This window comes from Amblyomma mixtum, chromosome 10, assembly GCF_055824585.1.
Source record: "Amblyomma mixtum isolate Tamu chromosome 10, ASM5582458v1, whole genome shotgun sequence".
Taxonomy (NCBI): Eukaryota; Metazoa; Arthropoda; class Arachnida; order Ixodida; family Ixodidae; genus Amblyomma; species Amblyomma mixtum.
Genome location: NC_143021.1, coordinates 111,711,899 through 111,734,922, shown reverse-complemented (window position 1 = coordinate 111,734,922; position 23,024 = coordinate 111,711,899). Strand labels below are relative to the sequence as shown.

Here is a 23,024-nt window from a genome sequence, read left to right as displayed (position 1 = left end):
TGTGCCATTTTTGGATAAGTGCTTGATTGTGGCGCGACAACGGGATCAGTTAAGTCGCGAAATTATTGAAGCAGCGCATATCGCTGCCTCGGATGATAAATGTGTCAGCAAGCCGTCCATCTCCCTGTCCAAAAGAGAGCTGGCCTTCTTAAATAATCGCTGAGTCGTTTGTCCGTTGTTCCTCGTTCACCTGATTTTCATTATTTTTTCTAGGCGCATGCGCCTGTGTGCCGCACGGTTCACGTTCGTCTTGGTCGCCTAGGTTTCTGTCAGTCGGAGGTTAGCGCCTGTGTTGTGTGCGTCTTTCTCTGTCCCTTGTCCCGTTTCGCGCTGCCTCACATACCATAGAAGAACTTGTTGTTGGGCTAGTTGGTAGTTATTCATCACTAAATTCAAAGGCGCCAAACCATACGCACACACACACACAGGAGAGGAAAGAAAGACGAGACAAAGGCGCTCTGTCTCGTCTTTCTTTCTTCTCCTGTGTGTGTGTGCGTATGGTTTGGCGCCTTTGAATTTAATTACTCACATACCATGAGTCACAGTTACCGACTCGCCCAAGTTTCTACCCTTGTGAATTAAGTTTCCATGTTGCTTCGGTGATTAGGAGAGCTACTGTACTCACGACGTGCACTTCTACGTCATCGGTGCCGACGCAATCGCATTTCTCTTTTATGGGAGCCCGTGGTAGTAGCATCTACGCAAGCAGGAGCTGCTTTCCTGGAACCAAGTGCAGGTCGAAATCCTACCTCATCAATCTCAAGAAGAAGCGCTACAGCTCCTGTGCAATACCGTCGATGGCTTTCTTATAGATGACAATCAAATGACGATGGTCGATTTCAAGGATTAGTTTTCGGCCGTACACAAAGTGGTCGAATTTTTCACATCCGTATACCATAATACAGCATTTTGGGCGAGTTGGTTACATACATTCATTATTACAGCGCAAAGACGGCACAGAACAAGAAGGGGACACAACAGCGCTGTTGTGTCCCCTTCTTGTTCTGTGCCGTCTTTGCGCTGTAATAATGAATGAACCGTATATCATAGCGAGCTTCTCTTTTTCTGCTTTATTGAAGGACAGCGCAGAAAAAGACGAGACACTTGAAGGAACACATTACTAGGGCTTGAAAAGCTCGTCGTCGTGCGTTCCTTCAAGCATATCGTCTTCTTCTGCGCTGTCCCTCAATCAAGATGAACCCGTACCAGCATGCCCAACTTCTCGCTCTGCTTCTCTTTCTCTAATTTAGAGTAGTGCGTTTCCGATTCCGTTACAGTTCTAGATCCGTATGCTACGGGTTTCCATGTCACACCCCAACAAACACAAAACGTCCTCAAAATCTCCCAAAAATGACCCATCGGGACATCTGGAATCTCCCCAGGAGGTGCTCATTTTTCCCGAACACATCTAAAAAACGTCCCCACAACTAGCAATGTCCAAAAAGTTGTGCGTCCCATGGATAGCCCCAAAAGGTTAATGCTCGATTTCTCGGCTCTGGTTCAATAAAATTATTCCTCCTTTTTCATGCAGCCTGCAGGCATCCAAGCGCACATATGTGACAAATTTCAGGTGCATACTTTCGTTACAGGTGGTGTAATCCACCTTTCCACTCGTCTGAATGCGTGCTGGCTCGGCCGTTCTGCACTTATCCGTTTACGTGAAATGTCCTAGCTTTTTGCACACAAAGGAAATATGAACTCAAAAAGTCACCCGATTTGGCCCATATAAGAGCAAATAGCAGCGCCATACAGAATTTCAGTCACTAGCTGTGCTCTTAGCACGAATTGCATCCTGTCGTCCAAGCCGGCGACCGCACCATACACCACCACAATCAAAATGCATTCATGTTTCAGTCAAATAAAAACAATACAGACCGAATTGAAAGTCCGTGCCGAAAAAAATTCTGACGTTCAACGGCGCAAATCTGAATGAATACAAACAGCAGACGCAAACGTATGCACCATTTAATACACAGTGTACATAACACTACGGCGCCGTGCATATAATGATGGCCACTTTTTTCTCCAGCCCTGAGAAATCTGCAATATGAAGCAAGTAAAACAGAATACAGGCTGAAAGTTGATGCACCTTAAACGAGCATTCTAAGGGCTACAAAAGCAGATATGCACACGCAAAAGCAAACGTATGTAAAGAGCAACTTGGGTGACAAAAGAAAAGACGAGATGGGCGTACGTTGCGGACACGCAGTTTCAGGTCACAGATTTTCTTCAAGTTGAAACCCCCCTCACACTTAGAGACTCGGAGCAAGCTTCAGCGACGTGTTATCAAAACAGAAAAAAAATATTAGTTCTACTAGGCGAAAATAAAAAAAAGTGCGAAAAGGGCCTGCAGTATGCTTAAATATATAAATAAATAAATTATCTAAACAATTAAAATAAGCCAACATACCTTGACGACGTTGCCTACGGAAACCCAGGGTTGAAATACAAGGCTGCAACAGCTGAAACCATAAATTAAACGCAGGCTTCTGTCCTGCGCCTTCTCACAGCACAGCGAGCGCTCAAAACATACGCGTTACACCCTCGTAACGATCCTGCAGGGGAGTTTTATTTTCTTGTGACTAAGTGTGGGGATAACACTGCTTGGAGCCAGGCGGGAAGGTGAACGTGCTCAGGTATGTACGTGCGGTGGCGCGCTGCATCCATGGTGTGGCAGACCGCACATGCGGCACAGTCCAGCTTGGGAGTCGAGATCAAGGCACGATTAATCCAGTGGGAGAGAGTCAATATAACCACGCGAACACTGCACAAACTATACCGCTGCGGCAGGATGGCTGCGCGGTGGCGAAGTAGGTAGAGCAGGCTAATCCATGGGCACTCGCAGAAAGAGAGTGGTGGGTCTCCGAAGGTCCTTTCCGCCTCAGACCGTAGTAGACGGCCACGCTGCCACCACCAACGTGCTGCAGTCGTCGGAGGCGCCGAGGAATGCAGGGTGCGTGCGAGGAGTCACCTATTGTAGAAGAACGGTAGATTGGGCGAGTTGGTGTTCCATGGCGAAAGTACATATAAACAGCGCTAAACGACAGGACTAGAAGAGGAGTAGACAAACACGGCGCTAGTCCTGTCGTTTAGCGCTGTTTATATGTACTTTCGCCATGGGTCACCTATTGCCACGAACTCCGCTGCCGCGAACGCCGCCTCGAACAGCGGCATCAGTTCCAAAAGGAATGGTGTGGGCACGCCGAGGTGCGCGGGAAAACTTTCGTGAATCCGTAGCTACGAAGTCCACGACAGCCGAGTTGGCGCAGTGACGACAGCAAGAACTGCGCGCGCTGGTGCTTGTGCTCGAACGTCTCGGGCAGCGCGAATAAGCGCGCGCAAAATGGCGTCCGTCCAGCGAGGAAGCCGGGCGAGCGACGGGAGGCCATTACTGCACTTCTGCTAGACAGCTGCGCAGCGAGGAGTGCCGATAGTCGGAGACGCCTGGAGGGACCACCACATAATGTTGAAGTTGGGCGCAAGCTGGGAAAACGCTAGAAGACGTGAAAGCTGGTGACCGCCGCTGCCGGCGGCGCGATGAAAATGCAGACGGCCGCCGCCTGCCTGCAGCATGGAGCCGACGGCCCACGTGCGAGAAACGCATGCGCCGAGAGAGATGCGGGGTTTACCGTTTCCTTCGGCTGTTCGAATGAAACTGCTGTTTCATCTCTCAAAACGGCGAGTGCAAGAGGAAAGCCTTCTCTCCCCGCAGCTTGTGGCGCGAGGGAGAGAGAAAAGAGAGCGAGCTGTCATTTTTGTTTCTTGTTGAAAACCATTGGTCCCGAAAACGTTATACCCCGTTACCTTTCTGGGACCAAAATGCATTAATTCTTTTTTGTTGCTGCTTAAAACTCTCGAAAGAACGTTTCTAGACCTTTAGTGGGAACACTGCCTTTTTTCTTGTGTTTCTATGTCTTGCCTCTATGGTCTGGAAACGTTTGATAAATGTTGCACTGGGACTGGGACATTCCATCCTTTTTTGGAGTTTCTGAGGAGGTTTTGTGTTTATTGGGACAGGAGACCTAGAAATCTCTTGGAATCCTGTGGATTCCAAGAGAAGGCAAGCGTAGCAGGGGGCGGTAGAAAGTTAGGCGGATGAGATAAAGAAGTTTGCGGGGATACAGTGGCCGCAAATGGCGAAGGACAGGGTTAATATGAGAGTCATGGGAAAGGCATTTGCCCTACAGTGGGCGTAGTCAGGCTGATGATGGTGATTCTGAGCAGAATGCCTGCGTAACCGAGAGCTCCTGAGGCCCTCGCTCGGGAACGAGTTTTTGGTGTTCGATAGCTGCGATGGACACAGAGAGAAAAAAGAAAGGCTGCGCGGCAGGCGGGACTTTTGGCGAGTATCACGTATCATGACTGCGTTGCCACGGTATGCGCCCACATACGCGATCTAGACTGTTTGACCTCCGCTTTCTGAAATTTCGTCTGAAGGGATGCCATTTCGGCGTCACTGCTAGCATGCAAAGCGCGCAAATTCACGATACCGATGCAGACAACGGATACGGGAAATCACGCAAAAATTTCGTCGGAATACTTAGGCAAAGTACAACTGTGAACGTTCTATCATGCGCAAGACCGAACCTCTTCGGAAGAATATTTACCACTGTGTGATCGCGTTACGCAAACATTCCGACTTATTTTGCTTCCCCTCCCCACCAAAGGCAGCTGCATATTCTCAACTGGGGACACAACGTGCCGCCAACTCGACGCCTTCACTGCTGATTGCACGTAAAAGCGCCAAAACCGGAGATACCTCCAGCAAGCGTAGCGCTGCTTTCCCGCTTAATTCTACAGAAATTCCGCTCATTGCTACAGGAAAGCCGCCGAGGTGCTCACCTGTAGCAACGGATAAGCACGGTGCCAACGCGTTTCCGCTTGTCACAGGCATCGGCGACACAGGAACACTTCACTTTCTCCACGGTAGATTCCGTAAACACGTTCGTGATTTTGCGAGGATAGATAGCCACGCCGCCGCACAAATTCGGTCTGATAATCTCCGGTCCCCTTAGAGAATGTCATAATTCAGTGCTCAGCGTCAGAGACGCGACTAGCCCCCCCCCCCCCCCCCCCCAAAAAAAAAAAAAAATAATACAGCGCTAATTTCGGCACAGCCAAGGAACACCCATACATAAGCGACGAGCTACCCGTGGACCTCCACTCGTACCATGTTGCCAGACTTCGCAACGCTCCTGAAGTGGAGTTTGCTCACGAATGGACAGGACATTTGAAGAGTATACTTAGCGTTTTCAAAGCTTTCGTAAAAAAAACAAGCATAATCATTTGTCTCAAAAATAAATTTTACTTGTTTTTTTCTAACTAGTATGAAACAATCTGTGGCGGCGTACCGCGGCCGAACTGTTTAAGCTGGGACTTGCCAAGCTTTGGGCATTCGAGGTGCTCGAAGATTGTCTTCTTCCTCGCTCGAGCTGCCTGCTGGCTTGCACGCCCATCTCGTCTAACTGGAACCAGGTCTGTTTCTTCAACCCTTTGTCGGTGACAATATTGAGCAATGGAACAGCTCACTTATTCCCCAAAATTTCAGTTTTTCTCAAAACTAGATTTTTTTAATTGTTTCAATCATTACTACGGCATTTGTAAAAGCTACTCATTAGTTTTGCGCTATGTGTAGCAAACAAATTTTTAGAATTTTTTTACAGAGAAAAGTCTTTCCAAGCAAACACAATTGGCCTATTTCTGTACATGCTTCACACATGTAGAAAATCGTTCAAAATACCTTTGTGACTCGTCAATTGTTAGCAAAAAAAAGTATTCCTTAATTAAATACCCAGGCATTCATCCACAAATTGTCCTTTTAAGTTTGGTAACGTGATCAAAGTCCTAAAATGCGTCAGGCAGTCTTCTGGGGCGGTATTCTGCCGGTGTCGCCTTTTGCGACATGTCGCATTAGGGCGGGGCCTAAAAAATTGCTCGAAGAAACGGAAAACGCCCCTGGCACTTTCGTCTGCGGTGCTTTCATTCACTCCGAGAAGCGACAATTTACCACTGCTGATTCACTAGCAGCAGTAGTTTCGTATCTTTCATAGCAAGAATATTTGCCATCACATGACGTCTAATGTTCAAAAAACATTTGCAAATTTAATATAAACTCACTTTACTTCATTTAAGTGTATAAAACACAGCGAAAAAGCTCCAAATTTAATTTGGTTCGCTCCGGATGGTTGTGCTAGGTTTCGGCCACGTTTCGGGCAGTTGCAGACGGTAGCAGTGTAGCTGGAGGTCCCATTAGGCTTGCGCGCTCCAGAATCGATAGCGTATCAAAAACTAGGCTGAACTGCAGCTTAAACTTTATCATAAAAGCAAGGTAAGTCATAGCGAAAAGCAACAACACCAGTAGTTGCCGGTAAACATGCCGACCGGAATCGCAAGGACTGTTGAATTGGCTGAAGCGGGCGGCTCTCGCTTGGAAGGACGCCGCCATGTTTTCACGCTAAGGGCGCAAAATCCGCAGCTGCCGATTGCGTTCGTACGCTAACGGTAACCCGTCGCCCGCGCGAATCGCTTCAGCGCATTTCGTTGTTGGACTAAGCGTAGTAAATTGGGGCGACGTCACAATGACGTAGCAGGAAGGCGGATCCGTGTCGTCACGCCGCCGTCACCGCGGCTCGAGCCAATCAGTGAAGAGCGAATGCGACATGTCGCAAAAGGCGACACCGGGAGAATACCACCCCTGGCAGTCTTCCCTTTTTCAGAGGGAGTGTTTTCGCGGCTCCATGTTGGGTCACTTTTTATACGCAGTGCTAGCAGTGCTTCCAGTACGCTCAAACTTTGAAGCTAGTGTAAAAAGCAACAGGGTAACCCATTGGAATGTAACACTGTAATATGTCGAGCAACCATGTCACGAAATCCTTAATACACCTAGCACAAAATCTAAGTTTGAGCAATTACTGGCAACAAGGTAGGCCTGATGGGAATGCGACAAAGCCTGTTATAAGAGGTTATAAGTGCTCTTCTGTCCTATAATAAAGCGGGAGGAGAGAGAGAGAGAGAGAGAAAAGGACGGAAAGGCAGGGAGGTTAACCAGGCGATGCCCAGTTGGCTACCCTACACTTGGGGAGGGGAACAAAGGGGAAAAAAGGAAAAAGAGCGGCAAAGAAATGAGTCTGTCAAGTGTCCATCGACCACTATGTCACAGGGACAGAGGGCGCGCGCAGAAAACTTAGATTATAGGCGGGCATGGGCGTCCGGAGGGGGGGGGGCAAGGGGGGGCGGCTGCACCCCCCTGGAAAATCACTCACTCGAACCGTGAGTGATGGCCGCACGCCAGGGGCGGTGGTGCGCTCAGCCAAAAGGGTAAAAGCAGCCCCGCTTCGACGCTTGGTCACATCTGCGAAATGCCGCGTCCGGGCGCGCGTCGTTCCGCCGTTTTGAAACCACGCCACCGCCAGCTCTGCTGAAGGACGACCTGTTGCAGACATGCAGCGGCACCGGCGAGCATGTGCTTCGAGCCGTCTTGAGATGGGTGTCTGTTTCTTTGATCTCTAGAGAGATAGCGACACGGAGGCAGACAGTGCACAGGGCACAGGTCGCTCGCTATAATCATGATTACGTTCGTACGCCGGCCACCGATGAATTCTTGAGGGGGGAAGGACAAATCAGCCGTGTCCACCCCCGCTTTGTCGGGCTGCTCAGGGGCAAGCGGGCGACGAGTTGGCGCCGCCGCCGCGCGCTGTCTCCTCCGATCCACGGGAGAGCTCGGTGCGGTGGAAGCGCCGCTTTCAGAACCTTCGGCAAAGGGGATTAGCTGCTTTTGTTCACGGCGACGCAGTCTCCAGAGGCGCCCCCACACCAGCGTTCCTTGCGTCTTCTCCGAAAACCAGCGCCTTTGGTCAACGCAGCCCGATGGCGCCTGCCTGGCTCGCCTGTCACCTCTGGCTGGGCCTCAAATCACAACAGCGCCCATGTACTGTGCGTGTCAGTGCATGGTAAAGAGACCCAGGTGGTCGACATTATCCGAAACTCTGTACTACTCCGTCCCTCATAGCCTGAGTCGTTTTGGGGCTCTGAACCCCATAAAAGCACAAAAACAAATTTTCCGGCCGAATTAGTTGCGGGTGTCCCTTCCCCTCGGAAGTCGCGCGGCGTTCCTTACACCCCAAAAGTGCGCATTCGTGGATATTGTGGCAAGTAAGCCCTTGCACGTGTGCGCGCCTCTGTGTTTGTGCTTCGGTGTTTTTAGTGGCGGGTTGTCAACGAAGGTGAGAACAACCAAGACAGCGGACGAGAAAACGACGAGCGGCGAGCAGTGTGTGTGCGGTTGCTCGACTGTGCGGATGCGCGAGCAAGATGGAGCGAGGTGTATGAAGCTGCGAGCGTGCATTTATCTTGTAAATAAGTTTTCGTTGTATATATAGTCATCTTTTGTTTTCAACGTACTCGTTCAACCATTTTTCCAATCAATATATATGATGACTGTGCACTGAGAGCGTGTAATGAAGCACAGAAATGAATTTATCACCTGTGTAACTACGCAATTCGCCCAGAAAAATCCGAGGCGCCTACAGTTGCTGTTCAAGGAAGACTGACTTAGTGACTGTAGTTGCGTGTTTGTGAACATATTGCGCTGTGTGCTGGTCATCAATTCGGGTGAGTCGAGAACCCGTATGCAGTAAGACTGAGCACTTCGAGTATTGATAGTATCTTTTTGCATTTTTATTAATTTTAATTGTTTCTTTGTTGATAAACTCGAATGTATCTCTACAATCCGCGCTTTAATTTGCTGCTTGTAATTTTCTTTCATGTGTGTATTTTACTTATTTTTTATTTATATATAAATAAATAAATTTACTCCGCAAATAGTGCCTTTTCGCTACGAATATACCCCCCCCCCCTCCGGCGCCAACAACCAATGGGCCCCCCCCCCTGCAAAAAATTCTGCGGACGCCCTTGTAGGCGGGAATGCAACCCCGAGTCCCTTAGGAAATTCAGGAGCGCTTGCACCGCTTTCCGTTGTCTGGAAGGTTGTGTCCAAGGCCCCAGAACGTCAGACTCTGTTAAAGGACGCGAGTCCAAGCGGAGCAGAGAAGCAACTAGGCAACCGCGCTCTCGCTCAAAACGAGGGCAGTCACAGAGGAGGTGGCTGATCGCCTCGTCACAACCACACTGGCCACACGCAGGAGAGTCAGCCATTGAGATGAGATGGGAATAGGCGTTTGTGAACGCCACTCCCAGCCACAGGCGGCACAACAGCGTAGTATCACTGCGGGGGAAGCCGAATGGTATATGATGTTGGAGCAAGAGGTTGAAGTGATGCGAGCGGGGTGTCCAACCTCCAGGGGCAGACCACGACGTTACAGTCAGGTTTCGGGCGAGCAGTTGAAGGTGCCTTGCTGCGTCAGCTCTTGTCAGTGGTATGCGGACAGCGTTGGTTGTCTCGTGAGCCGATCGAGCAGCATCGTCAGCTAAGACGTTACCAACAATGCCGCTATGGCCTGGTACCCACTGGAAGATGATTTCATGGTCTTGTTCGATTACCTGGTGATGCAGATATCGTATCTCAGCTATAAGTTGCTCATGGTCGCTATGTCTCAAGGCAGATTGAAGACATTGTAGGGCAGCTTTTGAATCACAGAAAACAGCCCATTTTTGAGGTGATTGTTGTGAGATATACTGTACCGCCGCAAGAAGTGCGGCCAACTCTGCTCCAGTAGAGGTAGTCCGATGCGAAGCGGGAGGCGAATAGCAAATCAAAACCGGCATCGATTCCTAATTCCTACTTGGATTCCATGGTAGAGAGAGGTTGGTCAGATGGCTCTTGATAATCGCAGAGTGAACAAGTGGGGGAACCTGCAGTACAAAAGATATCGGGGACATACGTTTGCGATTGTAATCTCATTTATGTGGCTTTTGCCCGAGACTGCGTTTGATCCCTTGGCGCACTTCTTTTTGTGGTATATTAGAAATCTAGTCACTGCCTTGCTTGACATGTTTCTTCATTTAACATAATGTACATCGCAAGTGCCAAATGTTTTCCGCTTTATTTCGCACGCAAATGTTAGCCCTATTCTTTTTTTTTTTACACGTGTCCCCTCATGCTGCAAGCTATGTATACGAGGGGTTCAGGATGTTTTAAGTGGAAGTTCTCTCCCCTTTTTGCATGAGCCAACCCTCATCATTTTGTGATGAAAATAGAACGACTGATTGATTGAATTTATTGATTGAATGAAGCTCAGGGTGCTTGTCAACGTTTCGACAAGAGGACCTGTCTGCGTCTGGGCAAAGCTTTCATCATTGGCGGGGTTTAAATAGGAAGGCCCGCGGGGGGGAGGGGGGGGGAGGGTTGAAGTGAAAATGGTGTTAGGCCAGGGAGGGTGAATCCTGTCCAGGCATGATGGCTGTTGAAGATGATTAGCCGGTTGAATATGCAAACCTGTGAACAGAAAAGGGCCAGCTCAGCAGAAACGAATCGGGCGGTGTGGAGCGTGAAGAGCTGCTGCGTTAGTCTGCTGAGCTGGCCTTTTTCTGCTCACAGTATTGCGGGTCAGTCGGTAAATCAGCTTCAGCAGCCATCATGTCTGGACAGGATTCACCCTTCCTGTCCTAACACTATTTTTCACTTCAACCCCCCGCCCCCTCAGCGGGCCTTCCTCCTCGGAGTGGTGACCCCATTTCAAACCCCGCCACTGATGAATGCTTTGCCCAAAGACAAGTCCTCTTGCCGAAACGATGGCAAGCACCCTGAGGTTTTCCCTCCCTCGTTTACACTAATAAATTCCTGTTTGAATACCCAAATTTAGTGAACTCTTAAAACAATACGATCCCGTTTTCATTACCTCTTTCTGTTTTCATTTCGCAGGTACTGTAACTTGCTTGGAAAATATCCCGCTGGAAGTGGATGCCATAACATGCGTACGGAACTTAACCTCTCAATTTTTGCTCGTTTTAGTGTTCCCTACTGTGAGAGCCATTTGCTGCGAGAATCATTTGACAGTGTGTCCCACCACTCAATACGACATTAACCGGCTTGTTTTTGTCTTTTATCTCTCTGTCTGGGTATCGCACTTTACCTTTCCTTCGGATCGGAGCCAACACGCTTTGTTGTTCCTTTATCAGGCGTTGAACTTCACAATGGGCCGCAACCTGACATGCCCGGCGCCGCAAGTGATGTGCCAAAATTCTTCAAAAGTGAAAAGGGTAAGTTTCCTTCACCTTTTTTTTTTACCAAAGCATCAGCGCAGTTCAATCAGTTCAACTAATATTACCAGATAAATTAGTGTAACACAGTAATCGTAGCACGGGAAGAACGTCGGACAAAGACGAGACGGGACATGCGCTAACTTTCGACACAGCGGATTTATTGCAGACCAGGAGCATATATGCACTACTGACATAGCCGATAGAAAGATCAGATAACAAAATGCCACATGCCGTCATGCCATGAAATCGAGCTCTTCCCTTGAAAATGCCACAGACGGCCTGCAGACGCATTGACCTCCTGCCCGTGCTAACTCACAAGCTTCCTTTATTCTCTAGTCAAGTCGTTATGGTGACGATACAAAATGATGGTCTTGTCGATGGAAAGGTGGTTCTGCGTCGCATTTTTTGCAATGGGCCGCCAGATGGCCGTCTGCGGTGATGTTTGTCACTTTATTGTTGTGCTCTAAGAGGCGCACACTCATACACCTGCCCGCTTGCCCTATGTAGTGCCTACCACATGAAAGTGAAATTTTGTATACCACTCCCTTCCTGCAATGCACGTGGGCATTTCTGGGCTTAATTCTGCACTCAGGTTTCCGCGTTCGGGTAGGGCAGCACTTTTTACACACACTCAAAAGCCTTTTAGTTGCCCTGAATACTACTTTTTCACCACAACGTTGCCCTACCTTCATTGGATTGTGAGAGACCTTGTGGAAAACCTGTCCCCCCCCCCCCCCCCCCCCCCCCCCCCTTCATTTCGACGCGATCGACCATCTTCATCTTCATGCGTCAGGACAGCACGGTCTGGGCGAGGATGGTAGTCTCCTTCATGGGGGAAGCGGAAGCAGTGACGGGAGCGCCACCTCGAAGGCTGCGCGGAGTTCCGTGGAGCCGGTGAGGGTTTCTTCTTCGGGATCCGGCCAGCGTCGTGAGGAGTGTCAGCCGAACGCTGTCGTCACCTTCCGCGGCAGGCGCATGGAGATCTCCCGCGCAATTCCGCTGGACTTCTGGTTCCAGGCAGCGAAACAAGCGGAGCAAACCCGACCTCTCGTCACCTCCCCCAGAAAATGCTCGGGGATGGCTTTGCCCCAAGAATGCGGCACGCTCGAGAAAACCTGGTCGAAACGTTCGCCGCCGATGCCTCCGAGGTCGTGTCTCTGCCCCAGCCAGAAACCATGCATTCTTCGTAGCCTCCTATTTCCGAGGAATTCCTCATGACGTTTTGTAGCTAGCCGGCCCACTCTGTGTTATTCGCAAATGTAATAAATAACATATGAGTGTACACGCTTTGTCGTCCCTCCCTTTGTTCCCTCGAGCACGCACCCCTCCGCGGTTAGCGAGACGAAACGCTGAATCCGTCGAGTGGGAGTGCAGGGCGGAAGGCTGACCCCCTCATAATTCCACAACGGCAGCCCAATGTGTGGCAAACGCTAGGGACAAGAGACGACACTAAGTTCGGTTCACGGAATGCCCACCCGGATTTGTACAGCGTTAGGCCTGACCCGAATTCGGAGTTGCTAGCAACGCCAATATGCTTTCCTAACAGCGAGGTCAGCGGAGCAGCAGCATGAGGAAATTGCCGTGCATGCTACGCTTTTGATGAGCGCTTCATCGATACTCCTTTGGAAGGTGAACATACGAGGTCCGCACATGGAGCGCAAGACCTAGTCGTCCACGGAGAATAGCAAGCCAGAAACGAGTGAATGCGGTAGCCTTAAACGTGGCCCAATTTTTCTTGTATATAGTTGTATATATTATCCGTTCTTTCTCTTTGGTTCTGGGAGCCGGGTGCCGTAATCTGCTGGCTTGTATTGCAGCCAGGATTGCAGGAAAAGCACCGGGGCGCTCCGACACTGCGGGAAGCGATGGGCGTCGTTTTGAGTTTGAGTTTATTAGCATTTTCGTTCTCAGTACAGAAAACTAAGGGCCAGGAACAAAAGGTACAAAACCGGTACCTGGCTGGGTCCCCTGACCCCGTAACAAAGTTGGTAGCGATGCACTCCGAATAACCAAATCATAAACTAACGAAGAAAAACGAACAAAGCACTTTGAACAAAAACAATTTAACATGATGTTCGAACTTGTGCACAACACTCGTGCCAATTTTGAAATAAAACAAAAACCGATTCAGCAAAACCCTCTGCAGAAACCATCAGAAAAATACAGAATCCAGCAGGAGAGACACTTATAATCAATAATGTACAAGAAATAAGTATGACGAACATAAATCAAATATAGTCCATTTCACTCAAAAGCAGTCATTACAGAAAAGTCACTCGAAAAGAAAGTACACATTATAGAAATTCACAATAAATGTGAACCTAACTACGACTACACAATGAAAATTTCGCGCAAAAATCTTTTCAGTGTATTAATAGAAGGATAATTGATAAGGTTCAACAAGGGGAAGCTTTGGGCCAGTTGGTCAGACATGTTGGGGAGGAGGAATAACCGCAAACTTGACAGGACTGAAGATCGAGAAGAGGACAGGACGAGCGGTAGTTGAAGCGATAAGGCTAGCGCAGAAACCACACTTACTGCTGGACGGATAGTGACACAAAAAAAAAAAATAATTGATAACTTCAGCTAACACCGCGTTCTCGTTTAAAGCGTTAGGAATAAGGTATTTCATACTTTGTAATCCATAATTTGTCCGTAAACGTAGTAATATGTAATTTATTTTCCTGAAGCAAAAGTTGTCATTTTTCATGAAATACGTAAGGGGGTACCCAAAAGAAACCGGACTAAATTTTTTGGTCGGCAAAGCTTCTTTGGTACCGCGTTTTGCCACTAGGAGCACATAAAACGAACATTCCAGAGTCAGTAAGCCGAGTGCCGTCGTTGAAGGAGGTCAGACTAGTTTAGGCAGTTTTAGAGTGACGACTGTTTTTTGTGAATGTCGTTTTTGCAATGGCTGATTTTCGTGAACAGCGTGCGCCGGTGAAATTCTGATTTTTGCTCGGAAAAAGTTGAATGGAAACTCTTGAAATATTAAGAAAGACGTACAAGGACGATGCTACGGGGACAACTCAAGTGTTCCTGAATCGAATCCTGAATCAAAGCAACAATCATGCCAATGGAAAACTTCAAATTCACCTCGCCTCAAGAAAGCTCGTCAGGTGAAACCAAACCTCAAAACAATGCTGATTTGTTTTTTCGACGTGAGAGGAGTCGTCCATTGAGAATTTGTTCCGAAGGGTTAGACAGTTAGCCAGGCCTTCTACTCGGATGTTTTGAAAAGATTGGGCAACAGTGTGCGGTGGAAGCGGCCAGATTTGTGGCGGTCGGGTGACTGGTTTTTCCATCATGGCAATGCCCCTGCGCACACAGCCCTGTCTCTACGACAATTTTGGACCAAAAATGGCATGACCCGTATTCCTGAACCCTCATACTCTCCCTACCTTGCCCCGTGCTACTGTCTTTGTTTCCTAGAATGAAAAAAAAAGGTGAAGGGAAAGCGTTTCGCTGATGTTGCTGAGGTGAAGAAAGAAACGACGGAGGCGCTGTCAAGCATCACAAAAGATGAATTTAAACAATGTTTTGAAAAATGGAATGAAAGATTCGACAAGCGTATCATTGCAAGTGGGGAATACTTTGAAGGAGATTAAAGGTCTGTGCCTAAAATGTGAACAAATAAGTTCAAACAAAAATAAGTCCGGTTTCTTTTGGGTACCCCCTCGTATTATCAAAGCTGCGAGAATTTTGTTTCCTTTGGGTGTATTTGTAGAGCGCAAGTTTGTGTAAATAGAGCTGTTCAAGATAAAAAATCCCATGTTTCTTGAAAAAACGCCTTGTGCTCTCATTATAATTTAAGCTTTCTAGAGCCCTAATGGCTTTCTTTTGCATGATTGTTAACATTTGCAAGTTACCTCGAGTGGTTTTCCCGCAGCTCAAAAGACAGTAAGTTAAGTGGGATTGGACAATTGCACAATATGTATTTAATCTGTACCTAGTTGGAATCAGGTTTTCAACCCTCCATAATGCTCCAACTACTTTCGACATTTTTAATTTCAAATGATTTACATGTTCATTCCAGCTCAGAAACTCTTCGAAGTGGACACCGAGGAATTTAATGTTTTTTGTTTGCTGCAAACTTTCAGTGGGGAAGGTGAGATTAAACTCGGAGTCAGTAGCTGTGTTTCTTGCTCTGAATAGAATGCATTTCGTTTTCTTTTTATTTTTTATTTATTTATTTTTTATTTATTGTACCCTCAGGGCCCGAAGGCATTACAGAGGGGAGTGGGAGTACATAAAAATTCAGCCTAAACAGCAACTACAAGGAGAGAAAACAAAAATAAACCAGGAATACATAAAAAGTGAAAACACAGGAAGGCAATGAGATTAGAATGCAGTGGGGATATATTAAAACAGTGTGTAGAGAGTGAAAGGCAATTTTTATACAGTAATAAACGACACATACTCAGAAAGAAACATAAAGGACTTTACGAAATGCATTGTTATCAGAAATACCTGCGATGTCGTGGGGAAGGTGATTCCAGCTGACACAAGTTCGGGGTATGAATGAGTCATGAAAACATTTGGTGTGACAAGATGGGATTCCAACTTTATGACGGTGATCAACGCGTGCTGAGATGTAACATGGTCTTGACAGTAACTTAGGATTGAGAAGGCTGTTGTGGTAAATTTTATGAAAAAGACACAATGAGGCTATTTATCTGCGGTGGGAAAGAAGTGGTAGGGAAAAACTTGATTTCATGGCGGTTACACTGCTTGTTCGGTGATAATTAGAAAGAATGAAACGGCATGCGCGGTTCTGCACAGCTTCCAAATCTGAAACGAGTGAATCGATGCCAGGGCTCCAGACAGATGCAGCATATTCTAACTTGGACCGTACCAATGTTTTATAAAGTAATAATTTTATTGAAGTAGATGAACGTGAGAAATTTCTGCGAAGGTACCCAAGAGTGCGATCAGCGTTATTTATTATGTATTCAACGTGAGTTTTCCAAGACAGGTTACAAGAAACGTAAACACCCAGATATTTATAACATGACACGGTTTCGAGAGACACGTTGTTAATGTGATAAGAAGAAGGGGCATTAGAGAGACGAGAAATGCGTACATGTCTACACTTATTAATGTTTAGTTGCATGTTCCAAGTAAAACACCAGTCAAGAACCTTGTTAATATCGGATTGAAGACAAGAGACATCATTACCATCTTTAATTTCGCGGTAAATAACACAATCATCGGCAAAAAGATTAATTGAAGAAGAAATGTTAGCCGGTAAGTCATTTATATAGATGAGAAAAAGGAGGGGCCCAAGAACTGACCCCTGAGGCACGCCGGAACGGACAGGCAAAATATGCGAGCGTACGTTGTTGGGCTAGTCGGTCAATCATGGTGAATACACGGGGGTGTACTGCGCACAAAAAGACAAGGACAAGAAGATAACACAACAAGCGCAGACTCGCGACTAACTTTATTTGAAAACACGATACTCCTTTTATAGTTTCAAACTGTCACATCACACACATGTGGAAACCAAAAACCTTTCTTCATTCTGATACAGTTTGATAGACGGGTCACTTACGCAATCTTTATCCTTCTGTTTGATACAGAACGCCTCCGCCAACTCACGCGCCACCTGGTCACGGCTCCTCCTCAAAACTTTTGTATCTGTCAGCAAAGGCAGGCAAGGGTTATTGCGCGTAGCATCCGGGCATGCGCCACAATGCAGGGGTAAATTCGACCCTGTCCCTGATTTCATGGAAAGCTGGTGCTCTCTTAAGCGCTCATTCAGACATCGGCCTGTCTGGCCGATGTATACCCTGCCACAGGTGAGGGGAATCTGGTATACGACTCCCGTCTGACACCTGACAAATCGAGTTGCATGACGCTTCTCGCAGTCCGCTTTCCTCTTCTCTCCGGACATGACCTGAGGGCACAATGAGGCCAATTTGCATGGGGCGGTAAAAACTACCGGCACGCCGTAGCTTTTCGCCACGTTCTTCAAGTTGCGGGAAATTCTGTGAATATACGGTAGAACCGCTGGCCTCATTTCCTTAGCACGGCCACTATCCCGGCACGTCCTATCTTTCAGTTTGCGCAGAAGCTTCTCTGCCACTGCAACAATGATTGAATCATTGTTGCAGTGGCAGAGAAGCTTCTGCGCAAACTGAAAGATAGGACGGGCCGGGATAGTGGCCGTTCTAAGGAAATGAGGCCAGCGGTTCTACCGTATATTCACAGAATTTCCCACAACTTGAAGAACGTGGCGAAAAGCTACGGCGTGCCGGTAGTTTTTACCGCCCCATGCAAATTGGCCTCATTGTGCCCTCAGGTCATGTCCGGAGGGAAGAGGAAAGCGGACTGCGAGAAGCGTCATGCAACTCGATTTGTCAGGTGTCAGACGGGAGTCGTATACCAGATTCCCCTCACCTGTGGCAGGGTATACATCGGCCAGACAGGCCGATGTCTGAATGAGCGCTTAAGAGAGCACCAGCTTTCCATGAAATCAGGGACAGGGTCGAATTTACCCCTGCATTGTGGCGCATGCCCGGATGCTACGCGCAATAACCCTTGCCTGCCTTTGCTGACAGATACAAAAGTTTTGAGGAGGAGCCGTGACCAGGTGGCGCGTGAGTTGGCGGAGGCGTTCTGTATCAAACAGAAGGATAAAGATTGCGTAAGTGACCCGTCTATCAAACTGTATCAGAATGAAGAAAGGTTTTTGGTTTCCACATGTGTGTGATGTGACAGTTTGAAACTATAAAAGGAGTATCGTGTTTTCAAATAAAGTTAGTCGCGAGTCTGCGCTTGTTGTGTTATCTTCTTGTCCTTGTCTTTTTGTGCGCAGTACACCCCCGTGTATTCACCAAAATATGCGAGTTTATATTGTTCGCTGTTACGAATATTGAACGGTTAGAAAGAAAGCATTGTAGCCATGCAAGGACATTAGGGTCTATGTTAAGATTGCTTAATTTAAGAAAGAGAAGTTCATGTGAAACAGTGTCAAACGCTTTCGAGAAGTCCAAAAATATGCAATCTGCCCGAGACCCGTGGTCAAGGATGCAATGAAGGTCATGTGTGAAACATATTAGCTGAGTTTCGCATGAAAAAGACTTACGAAAACCATGCTGGGCAATGCTGAAAAAGGAGTTAGATTCTAAAAAAGAGATGAGATGAGAATATATGACGTGTTTCATGATCTTGCACGGAATACTAGTGAGCGATATAGGTCTAAAGTTATCAGGAGAATGTTTACTTCCGGACTTATGCAGTGGAATCACCTTCCCAATTTTCCAATCATTGGGAATACAACCTGTAGCAAGAGACTGTTCAAACAATTTAGTAAGAATTATGGAACAATAGTACTTTGTATTAATTAAAAACTTCGAATTAATGTTGTCAACACCGCAGGAAGAGGAAACCTTAAGATTTTCTATGATGCACTGGATGCTTGACGCGTCGAATATAACTGGATCCATAGGAAGAGCATCAAAAACAGGGCACACGCGATGAACAAGAGAAACATTGGTAGAAAATGCCGCAGCAAATATATTGTTTAGAACAGAAGCACATTCGTATGGAGGAAAGGCAACACCATCAGAAGAAGTAAGTAGTATTGTGGAAGGGTCTTTCTTGTTAACTACATTCCAAAATTGTTTAGGATTATTGACCAGCATAGCAGGCAGTGTGTGGTTAAAAAATGTGTCCTTTGCGTTTTTTAGCGCACCTTTGTACTCTGCAGCTGCGGAAAAGTAGGCCTCCCATCATTGTTTAGAATTCAACAACTTCGCATAGCGGAACAAGCGCTTCTTTTTATTGGAGAGTCTTTTTAAAACATTATTAAACCAAGGTGATTCCCGATCGCACTTCAGAGATCTTAATGGTACAAAAGTGTTAATGAGATGTTCAATGATATCCTTGAACAAATCCCAGTTAGCGCAAAGAGAACGCTGTGAAAAGCCTGGTAAGTAATCATCCAAAAAACCAGCTAGTTCGCAGTTAATAGCGTTAAAGTCAGCCCGTTTATAATCTCTAATGTGTTTTGTCTGACTAACTCGGATACACACAGGAATTTGTACATCAAAAGGCAGCAAAGAATGATCACTGAGACCAGGTAGGTAAAAAATCGAAGGGATAAAATCAGCCACGTTAGTTAGAACAAGATCTAAAACATTCGATGAGGATAAAGTAGTTCGAGTAGGTTTCGAGACTAACTGCGAAAGATTGAAATCCATACAAGTTGACAAAAACTTTTTACACTCAGTAGAAAAAGAGCATAGATAAGGTGATGTACTAGTCCACACGATACTAGGGTAGTTAAAGTCGCCAGCTAAGACAATAGGTGTACTCGGAAATCGTACAGTGATCATGTTATGGGAATCATGCAATTCATCAACGAATGTTGGGCTCGAGGACGGGGGACGGTAACATATACCCAAAATCATTCTCTTAACCAGTTCCAGGCTAGTTGGAATATTAATATGCGATGCTACAAAGTTATCCGCGACAGCTATTAAAACACCTCCTCCAGATCTCTCACTTCTGTCAGATCTAAACACGTTATAGCGTTTTTTGCAGTCAAATAGTTCAATGTCCGCTATCTTCGAAGAAAGCCATGTTTCGGTTAGTAAGACGACATCAGCATCACACGAATCAATGACAGGATTAAGTTCATCGCGCTTGGGTAGTAAGCTTCGTATGTTGGAAAAAATAAAAGAAAGCGAGTTGCCAGTATCGGACACCGGCCCACTGCCCCTCGCGCAGCCCTACGGCGCGTAGGTCGAGCCAGAGGTACCGTGATTTGACTGCTGATTGTGGATTGGCGAAGGAGACAATCGATCAGTCTGCTCAGCATGTGACGAAGCAGCGATACCGTGACTTGAGTTACTATCAAGAGAAGTTGGTGATGCCCGAAGATTAGCCTCCATGAAAACGCAGTCGCGAGCAGGGTTATAACTGTAGCATTTGTTCTTAATGTACAGTTTGTTGTACCTAAGCTTGTAAAATGAGTCCTGACCCTTAGCGAATTGAAGCAGCTTTTTCCTGGCCTGACGCGTTTCCAACGAGTAATCTTCACTTACGGTGATACCTTCATCTTTAAGTTTGGCTGACTGGGGTAGAATTTGTTGCTTTGTTTTAAAGGAGCAGAACTTCACGATGACCGGGCGACATTTATCATCCGTAAATGTACCAATCCTATGAGTACGTTCAAACGCATCCTTCGTAAGCGCCGGACTGAAGCAGTTAGAGATAACGCTCAAAATCTTGTCTTCCGTTCCTTCCCATGTTTCCGTTGGACTGTCACGTAAGCCAAAAAACAATAGATTGTCTCTTCGCTGCCTGTCTTCAAGCTGTGACTGACTAAGCCGCAATTTGGCATTCTCGCTTATCAGGTTATCAGCGAGTTCGCGCAGGGTCAGCAGCTCTTGTTGAGCTTCGTCAGAAGCAGAAGCTTGAAGTTCAACTGCCGACAGCTTCGCATCGATATCGGAGATATCCTTTTTCATAGATTCCTGATTTTCTTTTATTTCAGATATGGAAGCAATTAAGCGTATCTGTTCGGTTTCCATTCTAGCAGTGCGTGAGTTAACGTTGTGTAGTAAAGTTAACACGTCATTAAGCTTTTCCTGTACAGAGTCATCCGTTTCACTCTTCTTAGAACGCGTACCAGGGCCACGGTTAAGTTCGACATCACCCGACTGCAGAACCCGCTGAGCACACACATCAAATGACTGTACAAGCAAACCTAATAGCACTTGTGGGCGTGGGAACAGCACAAGACAAACATTGCTAGATTTCTTTGCAAACATAGGAACGTCATTACTAACCTGCATGAACAAACGCATGCTGTCAAGCAACCGTGCCACGATGCTGTTCACACGCCCACTGGAAGGCGCGGGCCGCTGGCGTTCGTTTATATCCAGAGGAAATCGTGATGTCGTAGGCGATGAGCTGAACTTCTGCGAAGGAGCCACGGTCCAAGAGGGTTGCCAGGACGGCTCATATGAAGCCAGGTCAGCATAACAGCAATAAGGTGCAGGTGCAATCCATGCGGTTTCTGTTGGAGCGGTCGATGCCACGTAGATCTGAAGATATCCCGCTATCTGCATGAACAAACGCATGCTGTCAAGCAACCGTGCCACGATGCTGTTCACACGCCCACTGCTGTTTAACTGCAAATCATTGCTAATAAGCCAGTTCGATAAGTTACATAGCCAAGTGTTGGCTGCGTCTTCCATTTCTTTCAATTTTGACCCGGAAAAAAAAACATTTGAATCATCAGCATACAAGAGTATGTCCTGGGTGAATGGAATATTTTCAATATCATTAATATAGAACAAAAAGAGAAGCGGACCTACGATTGACCCTTGTGGTACATCCTTATTTATAGTTCTCAATCCGGACACATAACCACCCAGTTTAACGAACTGTTTTCGATTACTTAAAGGGACTATGAAACAAATTAATTGAGATTACGTAAAGATAGGCAATCCATCACTCGTCGCCCCAGCGAAAGAATTTTCGAGCTAGCATGAATAACAACGAAGTTATAGACGATTAAAAATCACGCTCCTCCTCTCCCCCCTCAACTCATAGACGCAGAGCACCAAGAAAAAATAAAGAAAACAGCTCCGGGACTGGGCTCCGCCCATGAATACGTCATTCGCTGACGATCGGTTTACGGCTTCCGGGTGTCCCACTCCCGAGGAGCTGCGTGCGTCGGCAGCGTCTCTCCGGTCTCGGCGCTTTCTTTGCTCCTGAACTCCCGGCAGAAAGAGGCGGCAGAGGTAAATTGAAAACATATGCTTGAAGGCAATGCCCTGGCCCGCGCTTGCCCGAGGGGGTCGCGCCGCACCTCGAGCAGACGATTTTCACCGCTACCGGAAGTGTGCCCGTGACGTCGTAGCTGCCGCGGCTCGAGCGAATGACAGCGTGTGGTGGCCTACCGACGTCATGGGACTAGTGGCGTCTGTTTTCCCGGTTTTGGTTTCAAAATCGCTCCCTACGAAGACACCAAACGGCCCGCGAATTTTAAAAAACGCGATTTTTAAAAAGCCATAATAAATTGCCGGCTCAGTTCCGAAGACTCATACTTGGTGTCAGTGCTTCTGAGCATAACTTCTAACATTTACAAGCGGCTTTTAGTTCTTTTCATGGTCCCTTTAAGTAGCTTTGAATTAAATTATTGGCATGTCCCCGAATTCCATAAGCATTTAGTTTTTCTATTAGTATGTGATTGTTTACGGAATCTAACGCTTTTCTGAAGTCGAGGAAGATACCAACTGTAAACAGCTTTTGTTCGATATTCTCGATTATCTTCTCTTTGATCTGAATTAGTGCTGTTTCAGTCGACTTATTTTTGCAAAAGCCGAACTGTTTGGGAGAGATTAAATGAAAATCAGTTGCATATGCAGCAAGTCGTTTATTTATTATTATTTATTTACTGATACTGTTGACCCTCGCTTGAGGGTCGTTACCGGAAGGGTATACAATGCAATGCACAACAGACAGATTTCACATCTCATAACATCATGTTGGACTCCCTCGACACAAAATATCGAAAGATATTTTGTGTCGAGCCAAGGGTCTCCTTGGCTAAAAGCTGGTCACGCAGCTTGACTAAGGCCAAGAAGACCGTTTACATAGCAGTTACAGTGAAAACATATTATAATTAAAACAGACATTTTACCTCTAATTTGCAACAGTAAATTCAAGTTTTGTACAACATTCGGAGCACTGAAATTATACCATGTAAATTACACAAGTCAGACATCAAACAAAACACACAAAAAAACACATTTCAAGAAACGTGGCAAGAAATATTGTACAATTGATTTACATGAAACAAAGCACAAGAACAGAACAAGAAAAAAAGAAAAAAAGAACATAAT

General features: G+C 46.7%; 1 protein-coding gene across 1 annotated transcript in view; it reads left to right on the top strand.

The window, feature by feature from the left end:
• LOC149326685 (uncharacterized) overlaps positions 1–23,024 on the top strand; it is a 47,593-nt gene that overhangs the window by 3,087 nt on the left and 21,482 nt on the right. The window contains exons 2-3 of the mRNA XM_089565147.1: positions 10,820–10,872; positions 11,077–11,157. Of these exons, the coding sequence (XP_089421273.1) occupies positions 10,820–10,872; positions 11,077–11,157 (134 nt within the window). The remainder of the gene's footprint in view (positions 1–10,819; positions 10,873–11,076; positions 11,158–23,024) is intronic.